Genomic DNA, 23,986 nt, shown 5'->3' with positions numbered 1-23,986 from the left:
ATAACGGGGAACAGCTTAAAAAAAAAAAAGCCTCAGCAGAAGTATTCCTTACATTACTACCGTATCAACTGAATATGCCCCATTTAGGCTAACTTGGCCCAGACCTTCGTCCTTTTACTGCTTATTTCATGTAGGTCAGTGGCAGAAACAGATAATACTGTGGCTCTATAACCTTTTCATAGCATTTCTATGTGACTAGTTTTACATTCTGAAGTTAAGCTAATGTTACAATTCAGCATTCATGATTGAGAAAGAGCAACTTTTGGCCAAGTTAGAGTAAAAAAAGAGCACAGTAAACTCTCAATAATCTGTCATCGCAATATCCAGCCCAACGCAATATCTGGCGCTGCTGGCTCGGCTCTATTAAGAAATATCCAGCAAAATTATGCAATATTTGGTGCTGAAAGAGACATACAGTAATTGGATTGAGGTATATCAACCGGCTCGTAAATGGTAGCCAACCAGTGTTGTATTGCTGTATTTCTGTACTGTATCATTATTTTACTGTATTTTGTGCTTAGTTTTCATCTCTTACTCATGAGAAAGTTTTAGGATAGAGATTCGAGATGAATAGTAACGCAATATCCAGCACGACACCAAGTACTGAGGCAATGGGGGGTATCATGCAATATCCAGCACTTTGATTTAACTGGCATGGGGCTTGGCTGAATTATGCCAGATAATTGAGTTTTACTTTTTTTTTAATGCAAGGAAGAAAGGAACCAAATGCCAGGGGCCTACAAACTGCTCCTTCCACGAAAAAACAAAAACAAGATAACAGAGAGTAAATTCAAGTTCCATTCATTTTGAGATGCCTGGACACATTGCGTTTGAAAGATTGGAGATCGGTGGCAGAAGGAAAAACAGGCAGAGGACGGGACAGTTCCAGAGCTGACCTGTTGCATGCATGAAAGACTAGGAGTAGCGGTTAACTCTTGCATTAGAGAACTGGACAGAAAAAGGATGTGAATTTGCTGCCTGATGGGTGCCATGTGCCCGCTATAATGGTGGAGGGATGCAAGCAGACAGTTCAGAGAAGCAGTGACCATTGATGTGGCAACAGAAAAGAGATAAAGGTGCAACAGTGCAGCAAAGAGACAGAGGTTGAAGGAAGCCAGTAAGAGGAGGAGAGTTAATGAGATGAAAAGCCTTTGACCCCACCTGTTGAGAAGAGCTGTGTGGGGAGCCTCCCCACACATGAGAGTTGTCCTCAATACAGGGCCAAATAAAACCTGTGTATAAAGTCAACAATTGTGCAGGGATAAAAATGGTACAGAGTCAGCTTAGCACACCTGATCTCTTAGAAACAGATTTTACAAGAAAGGTAATATGTTCTTTCCATGATAAATCCCAAGAGAATGAAACCCCATGTATGTTTAAAGATGATGCAGGGTTGAGCTGGATATTGTTAAAAATTAGAGGCTACTCCTGTGGAAGATATAGTTGGGTTGATAGATGAAAGAACTGAGTTTTTGATGCATTAAAAACAAGAAGGTTATTTTTAACCCAATCAGAGATATGGCCAAGTCAGACATTAGGTTTGCCATAGCCTCATCCCTTGTTTGTTGAAGCAACTGCTGAGATGGATGCTGTAGGAAGCGAATGGAAAGGTGAAGGGTGGAGTTATCAGCGCATGAGCAGATAGTTAGGTGTACAACTTAGAAGGTCATTGATGAATAAAAGGAAGAGAGTTCGTGATAGGACAGAACCCTGATGAACACCATTATTGACAGCTCAAGAAGAACAGTGGCCATCTACAACAGAAGCTACAGAATGACCAGAAAAGAAGCCAGAGATGGGGGTATAGGCAGAGGGCAATTTGGAAATTAATGATTTATGCCAAACTCGATCAAATGCCTTCAAGATGTCAGGTGCAATGGTACAGCTTTTACAAAAGTCCCGAAAGGAGGATGATCGGGAGTCTGAAAGGTAGGTGAGAAGATCGCAAGTGAAGCGTCCCTGGCAGAACCCACACTGACGATCAGAAATAAGGTTGTGATAGGAAAGATGCTTAAAATTATTTTTTTATGAATAGACTCAAAAACTTTTGAAATACTTGATGTTAAAGCAATTGGGCGATAGTTAGAGGGCTGGGAATGGTCACCCTTCTTTGGGACAGGCTGAATGAGAGCAAACTTCCAGCAAGAAGGAAAGGTACAAGTTAAGAGAAAAAGACGAAAGAGTTTACCTAGGCAGTGTGTGAGCACAGAAGCACAGTTTTGAGGACAACAGGAGAGATTCCATGGGGCCCATATGCCATGTTAGTAATGAGGCCAATGATGGCAAAAAATACATCAACTGAGGAAATTTTTATGTCAGCCATGACTAAATCAGTGCGGGGAAGAGATGGAGGGACAGCACCAGAATTGTATAAGGTAGAACTGAGGGAAAAGTCTGAGAGAAGAGTTTTGCTCTATCAGTTGAAGAAATAGCTACAGAGCCATCAGAGTGGAAAAGAGGAGGGAAGCATGATGTGGTGAAGTTGTTAGAAAGGTTTTTGGCAGGGTGCCAGAAGGAGCGGGAAGAATTCGAGTTGGAGAGTTCAGAGCAGTTAGTACGGATAAAATTATTTTTAGCAGAGCGAAAAACAGACCTAGTACGATTCCGGGCAGAAACATGAAAAAGTTGAGATTCAGGGGTGAGTTAGCTCTGGTTACCTTTTGTAGGCCTTCTCCTTGTTGTGGATGGCATTAGAACAAGCATGATCAAACCATGGTTTTTTTGCATTAGTCAAAGGACATGAGAAAGGAATGTATGCTTCCATGCCTGAGAGAGAAACCTTTGTAATGTGCATGGCACACTAATATGGCTCTCAGCCATGGAAGCAATAATCACTCCAGAGAAAAACAAAGAAATACTGCCTGAGGGCCTCCCAATTAGCAGCTCCAAAGTGCCACAATTGACATTTCTTTGGAGGGTCCACAGGCTGTACTGGGGCAATAGGACTGGTTAAGGTCATCAGGTTGTGATCAGAAGAGCCCAACGGAGAGGAAAGATTTACAGCATAAGCAGAAGGATTAGTTGTAAGAAAGAGGCCAAGTATGTTGGAACTCTCTCCAAGATGGTCAGGGATACAGGTAGGGTGCTGTACAAGCTGCTCTAGTCATTAAGGATAGAAAAGATGTAAGCTGGTTCACCAGGTGGATCAGTGAAAGGAGAGGAGAGCCAAAGGTGGTAGTGAACATTTAAATCTCCTAGAATGGAGATTTCAGAGAAAAGATATTAATTTTTATTACCCTAGTGTGACTTTCTACCACTCATATTAAATGTCTGATATATGAGTCTGACAGTGCTGCTTTTACCTATATCTCTGTAGGACTAAATCTAATTTCAGGTATTTTCATGTAAAATTAATATGGCTTCCTCCAACTGCCCTGTTTGACTAATATTTCATTACTAATACTTCCTGCATGATTCCTGTTGCCATCCCTGTGTGATCAATTTGTTTTTACTTACTTTTTGTACGACTACCATGTGTGCTACTTAATTACTACTTCTATGTATTTTCCTGTTGGAGAAAGCTACATCAGCCTGTAGTCTACCTGATTCGCATTCACATGAAACTAGGGCCACAACAACAACAACAACAACTGCAATGACAGCAGTAGCATTTTCTCTCTCTCTCTCTCTCTCTCTCTCACACACACACACACACACACACACACAGGCCAGATATATATCCCTACACATAAATAAGCATTATACAAACTCTGCAAACTCATACATTACTAAATATTAGCACAGAAGCACACACCTGCACAAGAGAGAGAGAGAGAGAGAGAGAGAGAGAGAGACACTCTCTCTCTCTCTCTCTCTTTGACCTTTCTTTTCTAATGCATTATTCTTGTACCTCCTCGTACACCCTTTTTTCCTCCTCTCATCCTCTCACCTTCTCTCTTTCTCTCTCTCTCTCTCTCTCTCTCTCATCTACCAACAAGGAACACACCCTATAATCTACTTAATCTACCTTCCAAACTACCTAACTACAGCAGCAATTAACCTGATGGCCTAGCTACCTACCTACCTACATAACAACCAAACTACCTACCTGCCTCTCACTTCCTACTTACACTAGCATCACTCCTACCTACTGTTCGATATTCAAAACAAACATCACAGACCTACTAACCTACCTAAGCACATATACATACAGTACATACATACATACTGTATATACATACAGTACATACATACTTACATAATGCACACTATCCATCTATCCATCCATCCACCCACTCATCTATTCATTCATCTGTTTATCTGCTTGCTATTTGTTATCATATTATCTTTAACTAGCTAACTATCCACTCAATTTTTCGATCATTCTATTAACTCTTCCCATCAAACTCTTTGGTTCTATTTACCCACTGTTAAATGTAACTATATGTCTATCTCATCTCATCTCTAAATATTTTACCATCAACTATCAGTTAAAAGTTGTGCCAATTGAGATACAAAAATCTGAAAAGTAACTCAAAATAAATGAAACTGTTTTCATGTCAAACTCAAGAACTATCACAGAAACCATGAAAGAGAGAGAGAGAGAGAGAGAGAGAGAGAGAGAGAGAGAGAGAGAGAGAGAGAGAGAGAGAGAGAGTAATTAGCAGATAATGAAACATGAACTAGATTAAAGTGATTAAGTGAGGGGATGGCTAGTTTGTTAAATCCAGGCCAAATGAATGAGACACTAATGAGATGCAGTGGAAATATTTACCGTACCCCAGAAAAGTTTAACAACTCTTACTCGCAACTTGTCAAACCACAACCCTTGTTACAACAAGTTAGCTGACTGCATTACCTGCACTGTGCCATGAAATCATAAAAAAGGAGGAGAGATAGAAGGAGGGGAAGGAAATGGGCATGGTGAGCAAAGGAATGGGCAGGATGGGCTGGGAATCTGCTACCTGACCAAGGAAAGAAAGGCGGAATGATAAAGTACATAAGAGAAAAGATCTTGGAGTGGTGATGACTTGTGACACAGATGCATACGGTAGATGCTTTACTTGGATGAACTCTGCAATTATGCATCAGGCAGCAGATAAATAGTGACGATGAACAGTAGATGAAAAATTTGTGATTATAATGGGGAAAGAGAAGAGAGTGGATATTACAGTTGCAGTTACTGTACACTAAATGGAAATGGGAAGTTTGTATATTTTAGGGGAGAGAGAGAGAGAGAGAGAGAGAGAGAGAGAGAGAGAGAGAGAGAGAGAGGCTAAAATGCAAGGAAATGGGCCAATATTTTGCTCTGTAATGTGTGTGTGTGTGTGTGTGTGTGTGTGTGTGTGTGTGTGTAAAACTCATCAGCTAAGTGAATGCAACCATGAGGGAGAACAGCATGCAAGTCATGAAAGGGGCCTGATAGGTCAGGCCATGTTTGGTTTGGATAGTTCATATCAAATCTGGCCACATCAACTAGTTCCACTAAGTATTGTAGGGCTGGGTTGAGTTAAATGTTGTTAGAGTTAGCTAATTTTGACTTATAAACACTGACATATAAACATTATATCAGTACAGGTACGGAAGGCTAAAAATCTGCAGAATTAACTTTCACACAAAGCATGTAACAAAATCAGCATTTGTTATATTTGAGATACTAAATGCATAGCATCTGATGATAAACTAAGGAAGACTGAAATTAACAGTTAATGCCTTGATTATAATGTTGGATAAATAATACAAGTATATAAGTGAGTTTGTATAGACAGGTGCTCCATGCCCTTCACAAAGCGAGAGACCTTAGCAAGACTGCAAAAGAAAGGTGTCCAGTGTAAAAGTTATATTAAGAAGAGAGTAAAGTAACACTGCAAAGAAGAGAGACTGAATGGAGTCAGTGAGAAGCGGAGAAGTGATGAGACAAAGTTCCAGCAAGTTCAGTAAATTTCTATGAGAAGAAACCCCATCTACACTTAAGAAGTACATTATGCTATGCACAGGGCTCAATAAAATTCCTGTGCAGTCAGCAAATAAGCAAAAAAATAAAAAATAAATAAATAAACAAAGTCAGCCCAGATCCTCCTCCTCTTAGGATTGGATTTTTTGAGAGAATTAAAGTGATCTCACTAAGAGAGAACAAAAAACATAGAGAATACTTAAAAGGGGAACATGGCTTGAACTTTTGTCATTGATGATTGTACTACTTAGTCATATGGAAGATTTTGGTGGGTAGAAAGGTGGGAAACTCAGTTCTGAAGTCACTGAAAACAACAAATTTGTTATTTCCCCGGTGAGAGATAACGAACTGATCAAAAGTTATGACTAACTGGGTTGGATAAGGTTTTTACCTGCCCCGCAAAAACAGGTAAATTAGCACATTGTGAACTTAATTTGTTCCTGGTGTTGTTAGAAAAACTTCAAAATAAACCTTCATTACATTTGAACTATTATTTCTACACCAGCAATTTGCACACAGTATACTCACATGGCTCTTCCTCACCACCTAACACAACTTCAGCTCATTCCCTCCATTTATCTGTTCTGTTCCCCATGTCCATTTATTTACCTTCAACATTTTCATTTTTGAAGGATAAGTTGAACTAAACTTTAACTAGCCCTTTGGTTAAGTGCATTTCATATATCTAAACCACCCTAATACACATTCTAGACTCTTTGAGTATAACGATGTCTTTCCATAGTTTATTCTTCATATCTCTAGATGATTTTTTTCAAAACTTGGCAAAGCTTCTCACACTGAAAGTGTAGAAAGACAGCTCCAGGATCCCCCCCCCCTTTGTGTGTGTGTGTGTGTGTGTGTGTGTGTGTGTGTGTGTGTGTTGTGCATGCCTTCACTGTAATTCACCAGGTCGGTCAGGATCACTTGATGGTCGTGATGGTCAGCTTTTTACCCTCCCGGAAGGGGGCTGAGTGCTCATATAGTCCGATCTAAGGGCAAGGCTGTGACCTTCACACATGCACACACCCGTCCCCTTGCTCCAGGGGGACAGTAACCACGCATTTCGTCAGTGAAACTTTTCGTAACCTGAGCAAGGCGCGAACTCCCGTCCACCAGTTGGCAAGCGGTGTGTGTGTGTGTGTGTGTGTGTGTGTGTGTGTGTGTGTGTGAGGGGGGGGTCAATTCATGCTACCTTCAATTTCACTGAACTTAGAAAAAGCCATCCACAGCGTTATATACATCTATTATGAATACCTTCCTTATCTCATACTTTAATCCTTCTCATTATTATTTCATTTCTTCATACTTTAATGCTTCAAATCAATAATTTCCTTTTTTTCCCATGCCTTGTGTTATCTCCATCCCTCCCCCCAACACCTCTAATGTTTCATTTTCCTCCCTTTCAACTCAATATCCCTGTCCCCTCCACAGCTCCCCTACTACCTGCCAATTACATCCATGTTCAGTAAAGGGATGGACTCAGTTGTGGGCCTAATTAAATCTGCTAATGGACATGTGTAGGGGAGAATAGCCTAACAAAACACTATCACTTACGTATTACTCAGTTTAATGTCAACTAAACTCAAAGCCGTGCAGACAAATGGAACGAGTAAATAAATCCAAGGAGGGAAGGATTCCAAGTTTTATCAAAATTCAAACATAAAAAAGAAAAATGATTAGGTGATACAATGTACCCTCGATAAAAAAAGTATCGGCACCCTTTCATTGCGAGACATTATGATACATGGATGATGATTTACAGAAAATGACACGGTAATGTCGCTTAGTATCCGTCATTTGTCCTGTTATCTTATATTTTACAGATATGTAGCTGGATTTGTCACAGTAACATTGTACTACATGGAAACCCAACCATTTTTGTGAATTAGACTGGCAAGCCAACACTACCGATTGAACCAGAGACGGAGCATTTCACATTTTATCCGACCCCATGGTGCTGATACTTTTTTTATCACGGGTACACACTGTCGCAAATCATCAAGCCAAACATATCTGTAAGACAGTGAACATTTCACTTTAACTTGCATTTATAAACATTAATATAACAAGGGCAACATCCACATCATATTGTATGTACAAATTTAACTGCTGCTTGAAAACATGACAAAGCAACATCAGGGTTTCACTATCATCTGCACTAAAGCAACATAATAAACATGAGGCTCCTGTATCCACCCACTATCTTATTACTGTACTGTTTTTATCATAACTTCCTGTAATCTCTTTATCAACTGGCTCATGTCATGCTTATCTCTTGTTTGATGTGGTCATTGTAAAAAGAATTCTATAAAACTGCACTCAAACATTACTGCACCAGTTTCCTAATACACGAACCTACCCCTCGTCTTTGTGGAGATAATCTGATTACTACTATATATCTTTAGAATGTGCAATGATGAACATGGCACAGTAATGAATATCTAGATTTCATACATGAACCACCTAATACAAATTCATGCATCATGATTATCATGCATAAATATGACTAGTACTGATACACCTCATATACAATACTGTTAGGCAACATCACAGTGCAGTGGTTTCACCACATGGCAATGTGATCTTGAAATAATGCCAGACGTATTCTGATAATAACATCAATGTTAGACATTAATATGTTTCACATACAAAATACATTCCTTAGTAACCATCAGCAGTTCACATGACATTATCAAACCATAAACACAGGAATTACTGCTTTCACAAGGACGAAAGTCACACACTATGTCTTTTCTGTGTTCACTATGAAATTACAGGTCCTCCCCCATTTACAAACGGTCGACTTACAAATTTTCACACTACGAATTTGTACTTCCAGTAAAATATTCAATAGTTTACATGGAATTACATGAGATATTCAACACTTTATTATAAAGTAGGCTTTGTGGTAATGATATTCCCCAATTGTAGGTTAGGGTAAGTGTTCTAAGCACATTTAAAAGGCTTCGTTGGCTTGGCTAGGCTATGATGTTCGTTTGGTTAGGTGTATTATATGCATTTTCGACTTACGAAAAAATTGACTTATGAGCAGTTTCTCGGAACGTAACCCATTTGTGAGTGGGGGAGGACCTGTACATGTTTTGTTACCATACTCAATGCAGCTGTACTACTGATGATCTTCATACCTGCCTGATAGATTCTCCTTAACCCCTTAACCACGGGGCGTTTCGTGACGCTTGGGAGCAAGGGATCATACCACGGGGCGTCACTTTTGTGATTCTGTGTTATTTTGAATTCCCCCGGTCTTTCAAGTGGTAGCTTGTATCACCTATCAGTACTGCCAATGTCCAACACTAGTCAGCAGTCCTAATCTCATCTGTACTCCCATCCATTGTTGACAATTTAGCCATCTCTCCCCATTCTTGACTCCCCTCCCTACCTTCCCTCCATTACCCTCTCCTCTCACCTGCCCGGCCGTGCTACGCTAAGTAAATCTTCCCTGGAATTTTCCACTGATTTCATCCATTGAAATAAGCTCTATGCCCTATTCTTATACCAAATAATATATACCAAAAAGATAAGGTAAGTGAGAGTGCCATACAACTAGAATTGGCTAATTATCACCAGACAACACCTCACGTGCACTCGTTCGCTAATTTTCGCTGTTTATTTCCCCTTGAAATATACCGTATAATCTATTCTCGTACTAAAAATATATATAAGGAGGGAAGGGAGAAGCCTAAGTGATATTTACATTCACCTGGAACTACCTAATTTATAATGAATTGTCTAGATTTCCTGCCAATCATTTCACTGCTATATATTAGCAGCTGTCAAGAGGCTGATGCTGGCAGTAATGCATTTTCCTAGGTAGGCCACCCCGGCCCACCCCTATCAGTTCACTGTAATCTTCGAAGGTGAAGGTACGTCTGTTTGCTCCTGCTAACTTCTCCCCGCTTTATAGCCCCATGCAAAAGGCCCTGTGACCTTTACCCCCTACTAAACTTTGTGTGGAAAGAGATAAAGGGCTGACAATTGAAAGAGAGTGACTACAATCTTTCTGTTGAGTAAAACAGTGCAAGTGGAATTGTAAATAATGTGTGAACAGCAAGTGAAAGCAATGAATATAAATATAAGTGAAGAGTGGAAAACAGTTTTATAAGTTACTTCAAGTGACAGTGCATAACACAGTGTAAATAAAATAGAAATGTAAATAATGTAAATAAAATAGAGAACGTAAATAGAAATGTGAATGAGTAGTATTATAAGAATACAAGTATACAGTAATCACTCCAATATCCGGATCAATAGAGCCATCGGTAGGTTCGGATATTGGTTTTGTCCGGATATTGGGCCCCAGCTTATGGACTTGTACTTACGGACCCTAACACAGAGAAACACCTATACAACTCCCTCCGGACATGCATAGCACCTATTTAACACCCAAATCACACCAATAAGGCACATAAATGACTGAAATAAATGCAATAGACACATAAAATGTGGGTTTAGAAGTATGTTCATACATTAATAAACATTCTGGTACTTATGGACTCTAACCGAACCTAACCTAACCGAACCTAACCGAACTCTGAAAAACACATTCCTACTGCACATGCATGAGGTAAGTTTAGTATGGAAAGAAGTACAGTATGACACTTTCTGGTAAGTATAGTATGGGAAAAAATACAATATGAAACATTCTGGTAAATATAGTATGGAAAATAGTACAACATGAAACATTTTGGCTACTTACAGCAAGTCCCTGGCCACCTCGATGAATAACCGCCTCCTCTCGGACTCTGACAGTAAGAACGATTTCCTGAAGCACTTGCACTACACTCTTCCTGAAGTCTTGCACTGAACTTAGTCACTAACACACAGAAGTCCGTTCTTGTCACAGTGTTCACTTTAGTCCAAATAATGTTCCATTAAATTTAAGTGTTGCACATTAACTTTTCCCAAGTTTTTTTAAGTTTCCAAAGCCAAAACAAAGAAGGTTAGTTACGTTAAATTTCTTTTCTACTTAGTCTTTTCTCCCAACTTGAAAACCTTAACACAACACACCGTTTTTTTCACTGCACAACACTCAAAATTCCCGTGTGGTCTAGTGGAGAAGTTCTTGCTGTTTATTCACTGTCAGAGCCCGAGAGTATCACTGGCAGGCGTCCAAGGGGTGCATCGGTGGGTAGTGGTGATGGCGTACCGACTACAGAAGACTCTGAAGACAGCCGCAAACTCACGTCGAGCGGTGACTCCACTGTAGCTGATGTGCTGGGCTGTGGCTCGGAGCATGAGGGCCTGTCTTGGGGAGGCAACGGAGTGGAACCAGGGCTTGGCACAGCGGGGGTCACGGGCCTGAAAAAACTGTCAATCGTTGACTGACGCAAGGACCGACGATTCTGGCGATTGATGATGCGCTGCCGGAAAGCACGCACTTCCTCCACGAGTCCCAAGGGCCCCATCTCCCTGTCGCAGTCCGGGTGTTCCAGGTAGTCTAGGACGAACTCTAGATGTTCCCGGAGTGCGCTCAGCTTGGGGATGGCTGGAGTAGTGTCCTGCTGGGCGGAGTCTGCATCATCATCGCCTTCGTCGTCGGAATCTTCAAGTTCGGGACTGACACCAGCAACCGAAGACGCGATCTCGATATCAGACAACGTCTGATACCCAGGATCGCCCTCGTCGTCGTCCAACCACTCACGAACATCGTCCACATCAACATCGTCGCCGTGCGTACGTAGCCGTGCATGGAAGTCATCCACGTCAAACCCTAGGAAATCGTACTCCACATCTGTTCCGAGAAGCAGACGAGACCAACCATTTTCAAGAGTTTTCACAGGGACTTCCTTCCATGCACTAGCCCAGTTGTACAGCGCAGACTTGATGTTGTAGCGGCGAAGGTTTTCCAAAGTCCGCTTGCCTCGAGTGTCACGTCCTTCCCTGCGCTCGTCCTCGTCCTCGAGAACCACCATCACCTCGTCCAGGAACTTCCGACGGTACAGGCGCTTTGTTGCCACGATCACTCCTTGGTCCATTGGTTGAATGAGAGCAGTCGTATTAGGTGGCAGAAACATGCACCTAATACGGCCATTCTCAGCAACCAAGTCCTTGTCGCACGGGTGGGCAGGTGCATTGTCGAGGAGAAGGAGAGCCTTTACCTGGTCGCGAGGAATTCCCAGTGTCTTCGTCTGGTAATGTATGACCTCCTTGACGAAGTGATGGTGAAACCAGTCTTTGAAAATTACAGCTGTGAACCATGCTTTCAAAGAATGGTACCATACGACAGGAAGGACATCCATCACCCCACGAAGGCACCGAGGCTGCTTTGCACGGCCAACAATAACGGGCTTAAGCCGGTGCATGCCGTTAGCATTGGCACAACACAAAGCAGATATCCGTTCCTTAGAAAGCTTGCGGCCAGGTACACGCTTCTCCGTCTCATCGGCGAGAGTGTTCGTTGGCACCGAGCGATAGAATAGGCCAGTTTCGTCAGCGTTATAGACTTGACCGAGAGTGAGGCCCTCCCTGTCGATCAAGCCTTTCACCTTGTGCCGAAACTCGTCCACTCCATCCTCGTTAGCGTCCAATGCTTCACCATGTGCTTTACGGTTAGTAAGGCCATGTCGCAACTTGAACGCGAAGAGCCAACCCTTGGATGCCTTGAAGTCTAGGGTGTCGTGAAGCCTTGCAAACTTCTCAGCAGCAGCCTTCAGCTCCGTTCCACGTACCATCACACCAGCTGCACGTTGCTGTCGATACCAAATCAACGTGGAGCGGTCGATCTCTGCATACTTGGGGGTAAACATAACCTTCCTCTCCACGTTGCGTTTGCTTCTCGACGAGAAGTCAGCCGTGTACTGCATGAGCTTGTCTCGGGAACGCTTGATATCAAACAAAGTCGACCGGGCCAGGTTGAACTCGCGGAGAATGCGAGAGGAAGACCAACCCGCATCAACCTTCTCCAATATCTCCCGTTTCTTCTCCAGAGTCAACACCACTCTCTTCCTTTTCTCAGGAGGCGGGGCCATCATCACACACACTAAGAGTAGGGCAGAGAGCAGCAGGAGGCCTTGCAGCAAGTATGGCACCACCACAAAAGCGAGCACGTGGGCAGCCATGGCGAAGAGCGTAGGTCTTGTCGCGGTGAGAGACAGGCGGGAAGTGGGGAGGATGCAGCGGCGCTCTATCGGACGTCGGAGGAATGACGAACCAAAACAATGCTCTCACGCGGCGCGCGCGGCAAGTTCAAATTACGGACGGCAAAAAATTGATTTTTTTTCCAATTTTTTTGGATTTTCGGACCATTTTGGGAATGTTTGATCCCAGGACGATAAGGTTCGGTTAGTGGGGATGTTCGGATATTGGGCGTCCGGATATTAGAGGGATTACTGTATATACTTGGAGTAATGAAAGTGAAAGTTTCACTCTAGCATGTATGAATACTATGAGTTATGAGAGTGAAGGTGAAAGTGACATTCACTCTCAATGCTAGTACTGTATACAGGACGAGAAAGTGAATGCTACGTATTTTACTGAAAGAAACTGAATGCCTACAGTGACAATAAACTACTATTACTGAAGGAAACGTATGGATAAAGACTGTAGATATATATGTGTTATATAGTAATAGAAATATAAACTGTGAGTGTTTTTATAAATAATAAATGACAACACCAGCGGCGAACTAGCGGAAGTGGGAAGGTCATACGCCCTCGTAATTTTCATTGCTTTCACAGCTTTTTTTTTTTTTTTTGGAATATGGATTCCAAACTATTTGAGAATCATAGAATGGTGTTTCTAGTGATAATATCAGGCTGTGGTAATCATATTACGGGTTGTCGGGAAGTGTAAAGTGGAGACTTCGTTACCCAACTTCAGAAGTCTCTACAAGTCCTACGGTACTCGACGAAAGCTCAACAAACACCCCAGGAGAAAGCTGAAGGTATGTGCCATAAGCATATGTGATTTTAATTTTCTAGGACTAATAACTGATTTTTGGCAAATATTTTTAGAGAGTCTGTCGGAGCACGAATATGCCCGTGGGTGCCGCAAAAAAAAAGGAAATCAAGCCCACGGTTAAAGGGTTAAACAGCGAAAACACCGAAAGTACAATATTCACAAGAAATAAGTCTCCTCTGTCAAGGAAAATTACACATGTTGATCAATATACCCCCCCCCAAAAAAAAAAAAACATTATCACTTACCTGCTCTCAGTTCATTGCCACTGAACCAACAACAAAATCAAAAGGCAACACTTACCACCTTCCTGACTCCAAGGTACTCCTCATTTTCCAGAGTGTCCAAGAGCGGGGGGACTCACCTGCTCCTTTTCTTCCTGTGTCTTGGGCTGTAGAGTAAGAGTGAGGTAGACCACGCCCATGTATGCTGTCTTCCCAGGCTCTGTCAGGGGGATGGTCATGTCTTGGGCCCTTTGTAAGAAAAAGAAAAAAGAAAAAAAAAACAATTATAACTTAGGTATTTAATCTCATAATTCACTACAGACAGACTGGTAAACAAAAGTGAAAGAAAACTAAGTAGGAAGGCTGAAGAGGTCAGAGAACTAACAAGAAATTAAGCAGGTTCAAAGAACTTTGTTTGGCACAGTGCGTGATAAGGGCTGGCACCTCATTCTGTTAATGTAAGTCATCGTACTGACTCTACCTGATAAGCATTATGAGGTGCATAAATGTGGAGGGTTATGTCTGTGAGGTGAAACCAATATTCCAGGAGCCGGAATGGTGAACAAGCGAGTGTGTTGTCCATTTCACTGGGCATGCTGTTGTTCAGTTCTGTTTTATGTTTTTTCTTTTTTCTCACTATCTTGATTCAGCCATACCCCATCTTTGGGTGGGAAAAGTGGTCAGGATGATGATGATAATTTATCATCCCAACCAATTTTTTAATTCCACAAAGTGTACAGAAAGAACAAGAAAAGCTCTGTAATATCATCAGAGATGCAAATATTATGAGAAAATCATCCCTGAATTAAATTTCACAACATCCTGTGCCAAAAGAGATGGGAGGCAGTTTGTAATAAAATTACTGAGCAAGTGTCACATCCCTATACTAACACAAGGAGGTGGCATTTCCAACCCGTCACTCCTGCCTCTTTTAGTAGCTTTTTACACTATTCAGGGACAACACGGACTGTATTTTGTTCTCCCCTAGCCCCAGGAACTGCAATTTAACAATGAAACTATGAGTGTAAAGGTAACAAATATACCCTACCTGTTAAGCATAACTTCAGAGGTTCTGTTACCCACAAATATAATATGCCACAATTTCACATACATCCTACAATCTATACTGGTCTGTGACATATGACAGGCTGCTATGAAGGAGCTGTGCTAGATGACAGGCTGCTATGAAGGAGCTGTGCACTTTATTTATTTATTTATTTTTTTTTTTTTGGGGGGGGGGGGAAGTCAAATCTGAGAATTAGGCATAGAGTTGTTTACCATCTAGATGCTTCCATGAATGTAAGGTGGTTTTCTATAGCTTACATGATCTGGAATACTCTACAGTAATTCAGCATCACAACCAGTAATGCCACAACCCTTCAACATCCCTAACAGGCTAATAAAATACTGACTGGTAGCACATTTTTAAGGAAGATAGAAGCCATCCCTTACAAGAAAAGACATATGAGGTCACCACTCCATCAATGAGTTGGCCATCTTTTTCCTCTATATAGCCATGTCTCTTGCTTTTAGTATAAACAAAGACAAAGATACATGGAGACACAGGATGCAACCCATTACCCTTCTACCATCTGTCTACAGTTAATGGCTGAGAAAAGGATGGTAATTGGAGATCTGAAAATCCCACACTTGTATGGGCATTGAGTATGGCACTCTTACATTAACACCCCTAATGGTTCAAATCAGGGACATCTAGTTTCTGGTCATATCTCTTTACATCTTCTTTTCTAATCTATTTCTCCTTGAAACCAAACTGTTCATATCTACATCATACATAAAACCATCATCATCAGCCATCTGAAGGTCATTGTTGACAAAGGTCTCTCCTAAGTTACTGTTAAGTCTTCTGGGACTGTGTCAGTCTTTGCCATGTTAGTTACAGATACATCTCTTTCTTGTGTTTCCATTCATTTGTAGCCTTTTCTTGTTACATTTATCATTTCTTTGGGTTAAGTCAGTCAGTCAGTCATTTGCTCCATCTGTTATCTTCTCTACTAATTACATGACCCACCCATCTCCATTTCTGTCCTTTTATCACTTCTCTACATATCTTCCCTAAAGCTGTCAAACTTTTTCTTGGGCAACAGGAAAATAAGCTATTCTTCTGTCTCATCTGGGACTCAGTGCTTTGTTCTGATGCCCAAGAAATAATGAAAATGAGTGACGCTGAAGGGGCAATGTGATGAAATTCAACATGAAAGAAATAACTGGAGAGGACATGCACATTTCTTATTTCACCTCTTTTACTTCTCAGCTTGACTCTACTGCCTAGTAGCTACTGCTATACTGAGACAGGAGTGTTATGATTCTTTGTCCACAGAAGACTCTATTTTTTTATACAATCCATCAAAAAGGAAAAATTTTGTCCCTGACTGTACATAAAGATAGAAAGTTTGGAATGGGAGTATCATCTACTCAATTTAACTAAGCATAAAACTGGCATCTCTCCATTCTGAATGCTGAACTATAGCATGTGATCAATATTTGAATATGGTGCTAGTCACAAAGAAGTGCTATGGACCACAGGAGTCTTATTCTCCAACTGAAATAAGAGAAATAAGCTGCAAAAGAATGAAAATCTCCACCTATTTAAAGTGAATGAGCAACAATAAAAAAGAATGAAGGCCTGTAGAAATTTTGTTATTTAAGCTGACTTGGCAACAGACAATTAGACATCTAACAAGATCACAAGGGAAGGCTGCCTTCACCAACTGTCATCTTAACTATCACTTTCCTCCTCCTCCTCCTCCTCTTCCTACTGCTCCTCCTCCTCCTCCTCCTCCTCCTCATCATCATCATCATCAAAACCCTTATTATCCCGATCCTTTTCCCCTTCCTAGTTAGAAAATTAAAAGAGCTACTGCTGTTTGCATCCCCTTCTACATTTTCTGTTCATTGCACTACCACAGAGTGTACTTCAACTGGCAGTTAAAGTATTCTGATGAATTTGCTGCTATGACATTTATTCAATTCTTGCTAATTTCAAAAGGTAATCTGCTACTATGACATTATATTTACTTAATTTTTGCTACTTTCATAAGATTATGTTTAGCTTAGGAAAGACTTTTCAAAGTGGAGAGTTAGATACTAATTTCATTAACCCTTTCATTATAAGAAGGTATTGCTGTTTTTTTTTTTTTTTTTTTTTTTTTTTGCCAGATGCCATGTATCCCAAACGGGGTGGCCAAGGGCTTAGAGTTAATTGTTTTACAGGGAGGGGCACTAATCCTCCACCAACCCCACTTGATACGTAGGGATGCCAACAGCATCTGGTATTCCCAGGCAGTCACCCATCCAAGTACTAACCAGACCCAACGTTATTTCTGAAGTTCATTTTGTAAAATTGACAGTCAATCAGCAGGGATCAAAGATATGCCACTACTGTACAGTACTCAGCACCACTGAAAAGAGTACTGATAGTTATAAATGATTGTAGAGAGGCCAGGAGTGTGTCTGTTACAGCCACTTCCTTCAAGGACTGGGCATCTGGTAACTCATACAGACAGATTCTCATATTCATTTCCTTTCTCACTACTGGCTCTTTTCTCTCTAAGTCTTCTTTCCAGTTCACTCAGTCCAATATTGCATCCAATATTGGGTACCAAGCTTTCATAATGTTTTTCCTGCTCTTTACAAAACACATATATCCAGTGATCATAGGCTTAGAGTATCATATTCATATTTCTCTCTCTCTCTTTCTCTCTGATTCTTCTCTTCATGTAGCTAAACCTGGGATTAACAATGAATAAGTAGAATGAAAATGCTTATATCATCATCATATGGACCTCTTTCCCACCCAAGGGCAGGGTGAGGAGTAGCAACATCCAGACAGCCCAAGTTTGCCCAATCCAATGGACCACACTTCCATTCACTCATCAAGCCCCCAGAATCCTGGCTCTATCTGATATGTCAAAAACATTCACCACATTCTGTAGCTTCACATAAATGTATCCGACAGAGTCAATCAAGATGCTGTCACGTTAGAAAGGGGTTCCAAATCCCTCATCATGCACTTCTTCTCACAACATTCATCCAGCCAGCTCGATCTCTTGTCAGTCTCCTAGCCTCACCAACTTCCATACCTCTTTTCCTCACACACTTATCCACCATATCTCTCCACCTTCTTGGCCTACCTCACCTCCTTCCTCTCTCAAATTTGCTCAGATATACCTTTTCACCACTCTACTGTTATCCATTCTCTCCACATGACCATACCATCTCAGTGTACTCTCTTCGTTTCTGGTATCCACAGACTTCCTCACTCCACATCTTTCACAAATTACATTATTTCTTATCTTATCCACTCTCTGTACTCCACATACATTCCTCAGCATTCCATCTCTACTGCTCTCACTCTTGACTTTTCATTTTCATGCCACATCAATAGTCTCACATCCATATGTTAAAGTTGGCACTAACACTCCTTCATGTAAGCCTCTAGCAGCTGCAACACTCAAGCCTCTGTTTCTTATCAAGGCCTTCATAGCACCAGCTACTTTTCTTCCTTGTGTTTTTTTTTTTTTTTTTTTTTTTTTAAATAACAGAACGGAGGAAGGAAAAACAAATGGAGAAAAAAAATAATCCATACACCAGATTACTGGTGTCCTCTGTTCATAAAATATCTGTAACAGTTAGACTTGAACAGTTGTAGGTTGAAATTTGGAGGAAAACAACTCTGGGGAAGCGAGTTCCAGAGAGATGCAGTTCGGGGAATGAAAGAATTCTGATAGGCAGAAGTTCTACAATGTGGTTGAGTGACATTCCAGTCATGAGCGCTACCAGATGCCCGTGTAGCACGAGGGAAGGCATGGAGAGGTGGCACCATGGACGCAACTTCGTCGGAGCATTTGCCAAAAAAATATCTGTAAAATAATGCAAGGGAGGCAACATTCCTTCTTACTTGCAGGGGAGGTAGTTTATATGTAATGGCAGGATTGTTAATGATTCTAACAGCTTTATTCTGAATTTTGTCTAGTTGTCTTAATGCAACCTCTCCACAACCATTCCACAAGGGTGAGCAATATTCAAGCTGAGAGCGCACATGACTCTTATAAATTATAGCTAACTGCTCATCGGCGAAGAAGTTACGGACTCTGTACAATAATCCAAGTTTCTTTGAGGCGGTTTTAGCAAGTGATCTGACATGAGAGGTCCAGCTGAGGGCACTGTTAAGTGAGACACCAAGAATTTCAATACTTTTGGAGATGGGAATATTAGTAGCAATGAAGGTAATGTACGAATCTGGCAATATCTGTCTATTAGTAAACTGTATATATTTAGTTTTACTAGCATTAAAAGAGACAAGGTTGTTTTGTCCCCATTCACTGATTGTAGATAGATCTTGATTTATGGAGATGGCTGTATTGAGTTGAGAGGTAGAGATATTAGACTTTGTAAATGGATGTCTGAGTGTGAATGAACTATGTAGTGTTGAGTCATCTGCATATGAGTGAATGGGATTGTGAGTGACAGATAAGAGATCATTAATATGAACCAGAAATAGGGTTGGCGCCAGAACTGATCCCTGTGGCACGCCGGCGTTAATTGAGTGGAAATTCGAATATACATCATCTACTTTTACTCTTATTTTCCTGTCACTAAGATAAGAAGAAATCAAAGGAACAAAAGACGTTAGTCCATAGCAAGGGAGTTTGGACAGCAGGGAACGGTGCCATACTCTGTCGAAAGCTTTAGAGATATCAAGAGCTACTGCATGAGTTTCTCCAAAAAGATCAATTGATTGATGGATGGTATGAGTTAAGAAATTGAGTATGTCAATGGTGGATCTTTCGTGGCGAAAACCGTATTGTCTATCATTAATTAAGTTGTTGGATTCAAGATGTTTAACAATATGCTTATTAATTAAAGTTTCAAATACCTTACCAAGAGAAGATGTGATAGCTATTGGTCTGTAATTGGAGGGGTCAGACGAACTTCCTTTCTTCGGAACTGGGTGGATATTGGCTTCTTTCCATGAATTTGGGAATAAAGAAGTACGTATGCATAGTCTGAATAATTTAGCTAGGACAGAGGCAAGTTCAGGGGAACACTTTTTCAAAACAATTGGCGGAATTCCATCTGGACCTGGAGCTTTGTTGGTAGGTAAATTGTCTAGGATGGATTTTACAAATCTTGTCTGTATTTTAAGTGGGGCAATTTCGGGAGAATCAAGTTCCAGTACTGAGAAATTCTGGCTGGTATCATCTATGGTAGAGTTTCTTGCAAAGGTACTAGCAAAGATATCCGCTTTCCCACGTGGGTCATTTGTAATATTGCCATCTGAAGATTTTAGTGGGGGAATGGAAGATGACTTGTTAAAGTTATTATTGAAAGAATTAAGAGCTGACCAGAATATTCTATTGTCATTAGGGTTGTTAAGTAGTTTTGATGCTTGCTTTTGAAGAAAGTTTGATTTAGATAGATTTAATACAGCTTTTGCATGATTTCTAGCAATTTTAAATTGGGAGAGTGATTCAGGTGTTTTTGATTTTAAGTAAGAGTTATATGCTAATGACTTTTGGGCTGTTGCTCTGGCACAATTGCCATCAAACCATTTTGGAGAGTTTGATCTTTTAGTGAATTGTTGACTTGGTATGAATAAATCCATACCAGCTAGTATTAAGTCACAAATGTGGGACTGGGTAGAATTGGGATCACTAGAGAAGAAAGACTGCCATGGAACATCAGCAAGATAATTTCTAAATCCATCCCAGTCTGCCCTGTCAAAGTGCCATCGGGTCACCCTGACAGGTTCGGAATGGGGAGATGTAGGAGGGTTAACTAATGAGGCTTTGATGAGATTGTGGTCAGAGGATCCAAGTGGTGACAGTACCTCTATCCTGTATTGATCTGGATTATTTGTCAAGAATAAATCCAAGAGATGGGCATTATGGTCAGGATTATCAGGTATTCTGGTTGGTTGCTTTACCAACTGGGTGAGATTAAACGATTCCGCAAACAGCTCGCATTCTAGACCAGCGTCGTCAGTCCGGGCAGAATGCAATAACCATTCAACATTGTGTATGTTAAAATCACCCAAAATGGTAATTTCATTGCCAAGGGCAAGGTCAAGGTTACTCAACTGAGTAGATATGGAATCAAATACACTGGGTTCCGAAGAAGCATTGGGGGAACGATAAACTACACAGATATATTTGGTAATGTTTTGGCAATTTAATTTATATAATGAGTAATCAAAACTGGATGAAGTGAAGTTTAAAATAGTGTCAACTGCATATTGGGATTTGATATAACAACAGGTACCGCCCTTGTTTCGAAAGTTTGCAAGGAGATGGTAACCGGGAAAACAAAATGGAGATATATCGGTAGAGGGTGAGATTTGTGGTTCTGTGAGGAAAAGGGCCAAAGGGGATATTTTTTCCTCTCTTTCTATCACTGTACCCAGGTATTTGAACTCTCTCACCAATTCCAGTGTCTGTAACATTAGACTGGGAGTCACCATCTCTATCAATAACCATCAATTTACTCTTTTCTACATTTACTCTCAAAGCATGATGCTCACAGACATCAGCAAAACTCTGCACTAGTCCACCAAGCTCTTGTCTGGTATTTGCAAGTAGTACTGCATCATCAGCATACAACAAATTTGTGATATGCCATCCATCACCATTCATTACCAGCACCACTCCTCTCTCCATTACTCATGTTTTTACTTCTCTCATCGCCCCATCCATACATATATTGAACAACCATAGGGACATCACACAACCTTGTCACACACCTACTAAATAAAGGAATGACCTACAAAAGATCTCTGTAATCTCTAACCACAAATACAATGATATATCTATTGCAGTGTAATCTCTAATCACAAACACAATAACATATCTATCAGCAAGCTACTTAAGTAACTCCCCTCCCCCCCCCAAAAAAAAAAAAAAAAAAAAAACACTGATGCAACTAACAGCAACTCAATAAACTTATTTCATAGGACCTGGAGCGGTGGCGTCCTTGTCGTGGGTCTACCCCCCAGAGGCTGTCGAAGAGGAGGACAGCATGGGGGCCAAACCACAGCAAACCCCCCAGGCCCCTCACGGGGCCCGAGTACCTGGGAGTGGCTTTAGTCGCCCGGGCAAGTACCACATCTCCCAACACAACACACACAACAACACCGTTTTTTCTACACCAAGAAATGACCTCCCGGCAGTCATTTCTCGACAACTTCTAGCCGGGGGCATTGAGAACAATCCAGGACCCACTAAACAAATACATATGTCTAACATGCTCAAAACCTATCATGTCGAGCCGACAGACAAAGGTTTCAGTTCAGTGCAATTGCTGCAAGAACTGGACCCATTACACCTGCACAACACTTGCATCCAGAAAACATTACACAAACACCTGGACCTGCTCCTTATGCTCCTTCCCCCCACCCACTAACCCCCCCACCAACCCTACTCCTACTTCCTTCACACCTCCACAACCAAACCCACAAATCCTTCCCACACCATCCAGTCCCCCAACTCCTCCCATTCCAATCCATCCTAATCCACCCCAACACTTACCTACATCAAAACCTCCTCCTACCCCTTCCCCTCTACCCACACCACCTTCCCCTCGTGCTGCAGCAGCCAACACACATCGCACACACAACATAAACATCTTTCTGTTAAACACAGATGGCATAAACACCAAAAAAACAAGAACTCACACAATTCATCAAACAACAGAATATACACATTGCCATCTTACAAGAAATAAAACTACACAGAGCACAGAAAACACCAAGATTTCATAACTTCACCACCATTCGACAAGACCGGGCCGACGGCGGTGGCTGTGAACTCATCACCCTGGTACACAAATCCATCAACTTTGCAGATACCAGTGCACACATAAAATCGCTTCTCCCCCCACGACACTACAACAGAAATACAATCAATTAAAATACGCAATGGTAACAAATCACACATAACAATCGCTAACACATACATTCCCCCCCAATCGTCCCCCACAGTACCACACAATTACTCTCTACAGATACACCACATCACTAACATACCCAACATCATTCTGGGTGGTGATTTCAATGCCAAGTCGTCGGCCTGGCATGTCAACAACCCTGACACAGACAGAGGGCTGGTACTACAATCCCACACAGATCATGTTTTCATACTGAACAATCTAGACCAACATACCCATATCCCACATCAAGCACTCTTCCTCCCATCATCCCCAGACATCACCTTCTGTTCCCCAAACCTCACCCCCACTACATCCTGGAGAGTGGTCAAAACCCTAAGATCTGATCACTTCCCAATCATCATCACTACCAAAACCAGAATCACCCCAGCTGGCCACAGACACACATACACTAACTATAAGAAAGCCAACTGGGAGGCCTTTGCAGCTGAAACAGAACAATATTTCAAAACACTAAACAGTACACCCATCATAAACATCAACACTGCTGTGCACACTTTCAATACAGTTATACAAAACACAGATAAAAGACACATCCCAAGAGACAACAGAAAGAGACACAACCCCAAATTCACACCAGAAATTCAAGGCATCATCAGACAACGAGACACACTGCGACACTCCCCAACACCCCATACACAAGACACCATACAACAAATACAGGAACTCAACACTCAAATAAACAATAAAATATCAGAACAGCAAACACTAAACTGGAATTATTATCTCCAAACACCTGACCACAAAACAAACATCAGTAAACTCTACAAAACACTAAACAGCATCACTCTCTCCAACAGCAACACTACACACTCACATGCCACAATCACAACAACAGACACCATATCTTCAAACTAACAACAAGCAAACACTCTCATCAATCACTTTTCACAAGTCAGCAATCTAAACCACCATCCCCAAGACTGATGTATCATCCAATGTAGACAGTTCCCCACAGACCCAGACTATGCACCTTTCACTTACAACC

The 23,986-nt window shown here is 41.3% G+C and overlaps 1 protein-coding gene across 1 annotated transcript in view; it reads right to left on the bottom strand.

Moving 5' to 3' along the window:
• Positions 1-23,986, bottom strand: part of Mctp (multiple C2 domain and transmembrane region protein) — a 674,963-nt gene that overhangs the window by 266,240 nt on the left and 384,737 nt on the right. The window contains exon 13 of the mRNA XM_080277510.1: positions 14,175-14,283. Coding sequence (XP_080133636.1) covers positions 14,175-14,283 — 109 coding nt within the window. The remainder of the gene's footprint in view (positions 1-14,174; positions 14,284-23,986) is intronic.

The sequence above is a fragment of the Coenobita brevimanus genome, chromosome 70 (assembly GCF_032717465.1).
Source record: "Coenobita brevimanus isolate Jiangsu-jjx chromosome 70, ASM3271746v2, whole genome shotgun sequence".
NCBI classification, from domain to species: Eukaryota; Metazoa; Arthropoda; class Malacostraca; order Decapoda; family Coenobitidae; genus Coenobita; species Coenobita brevimanus.
Note: the sequence above shows the minus strand (reverse complement) of the source record. Positions and strands in the feature narration are given on the sequence as shown.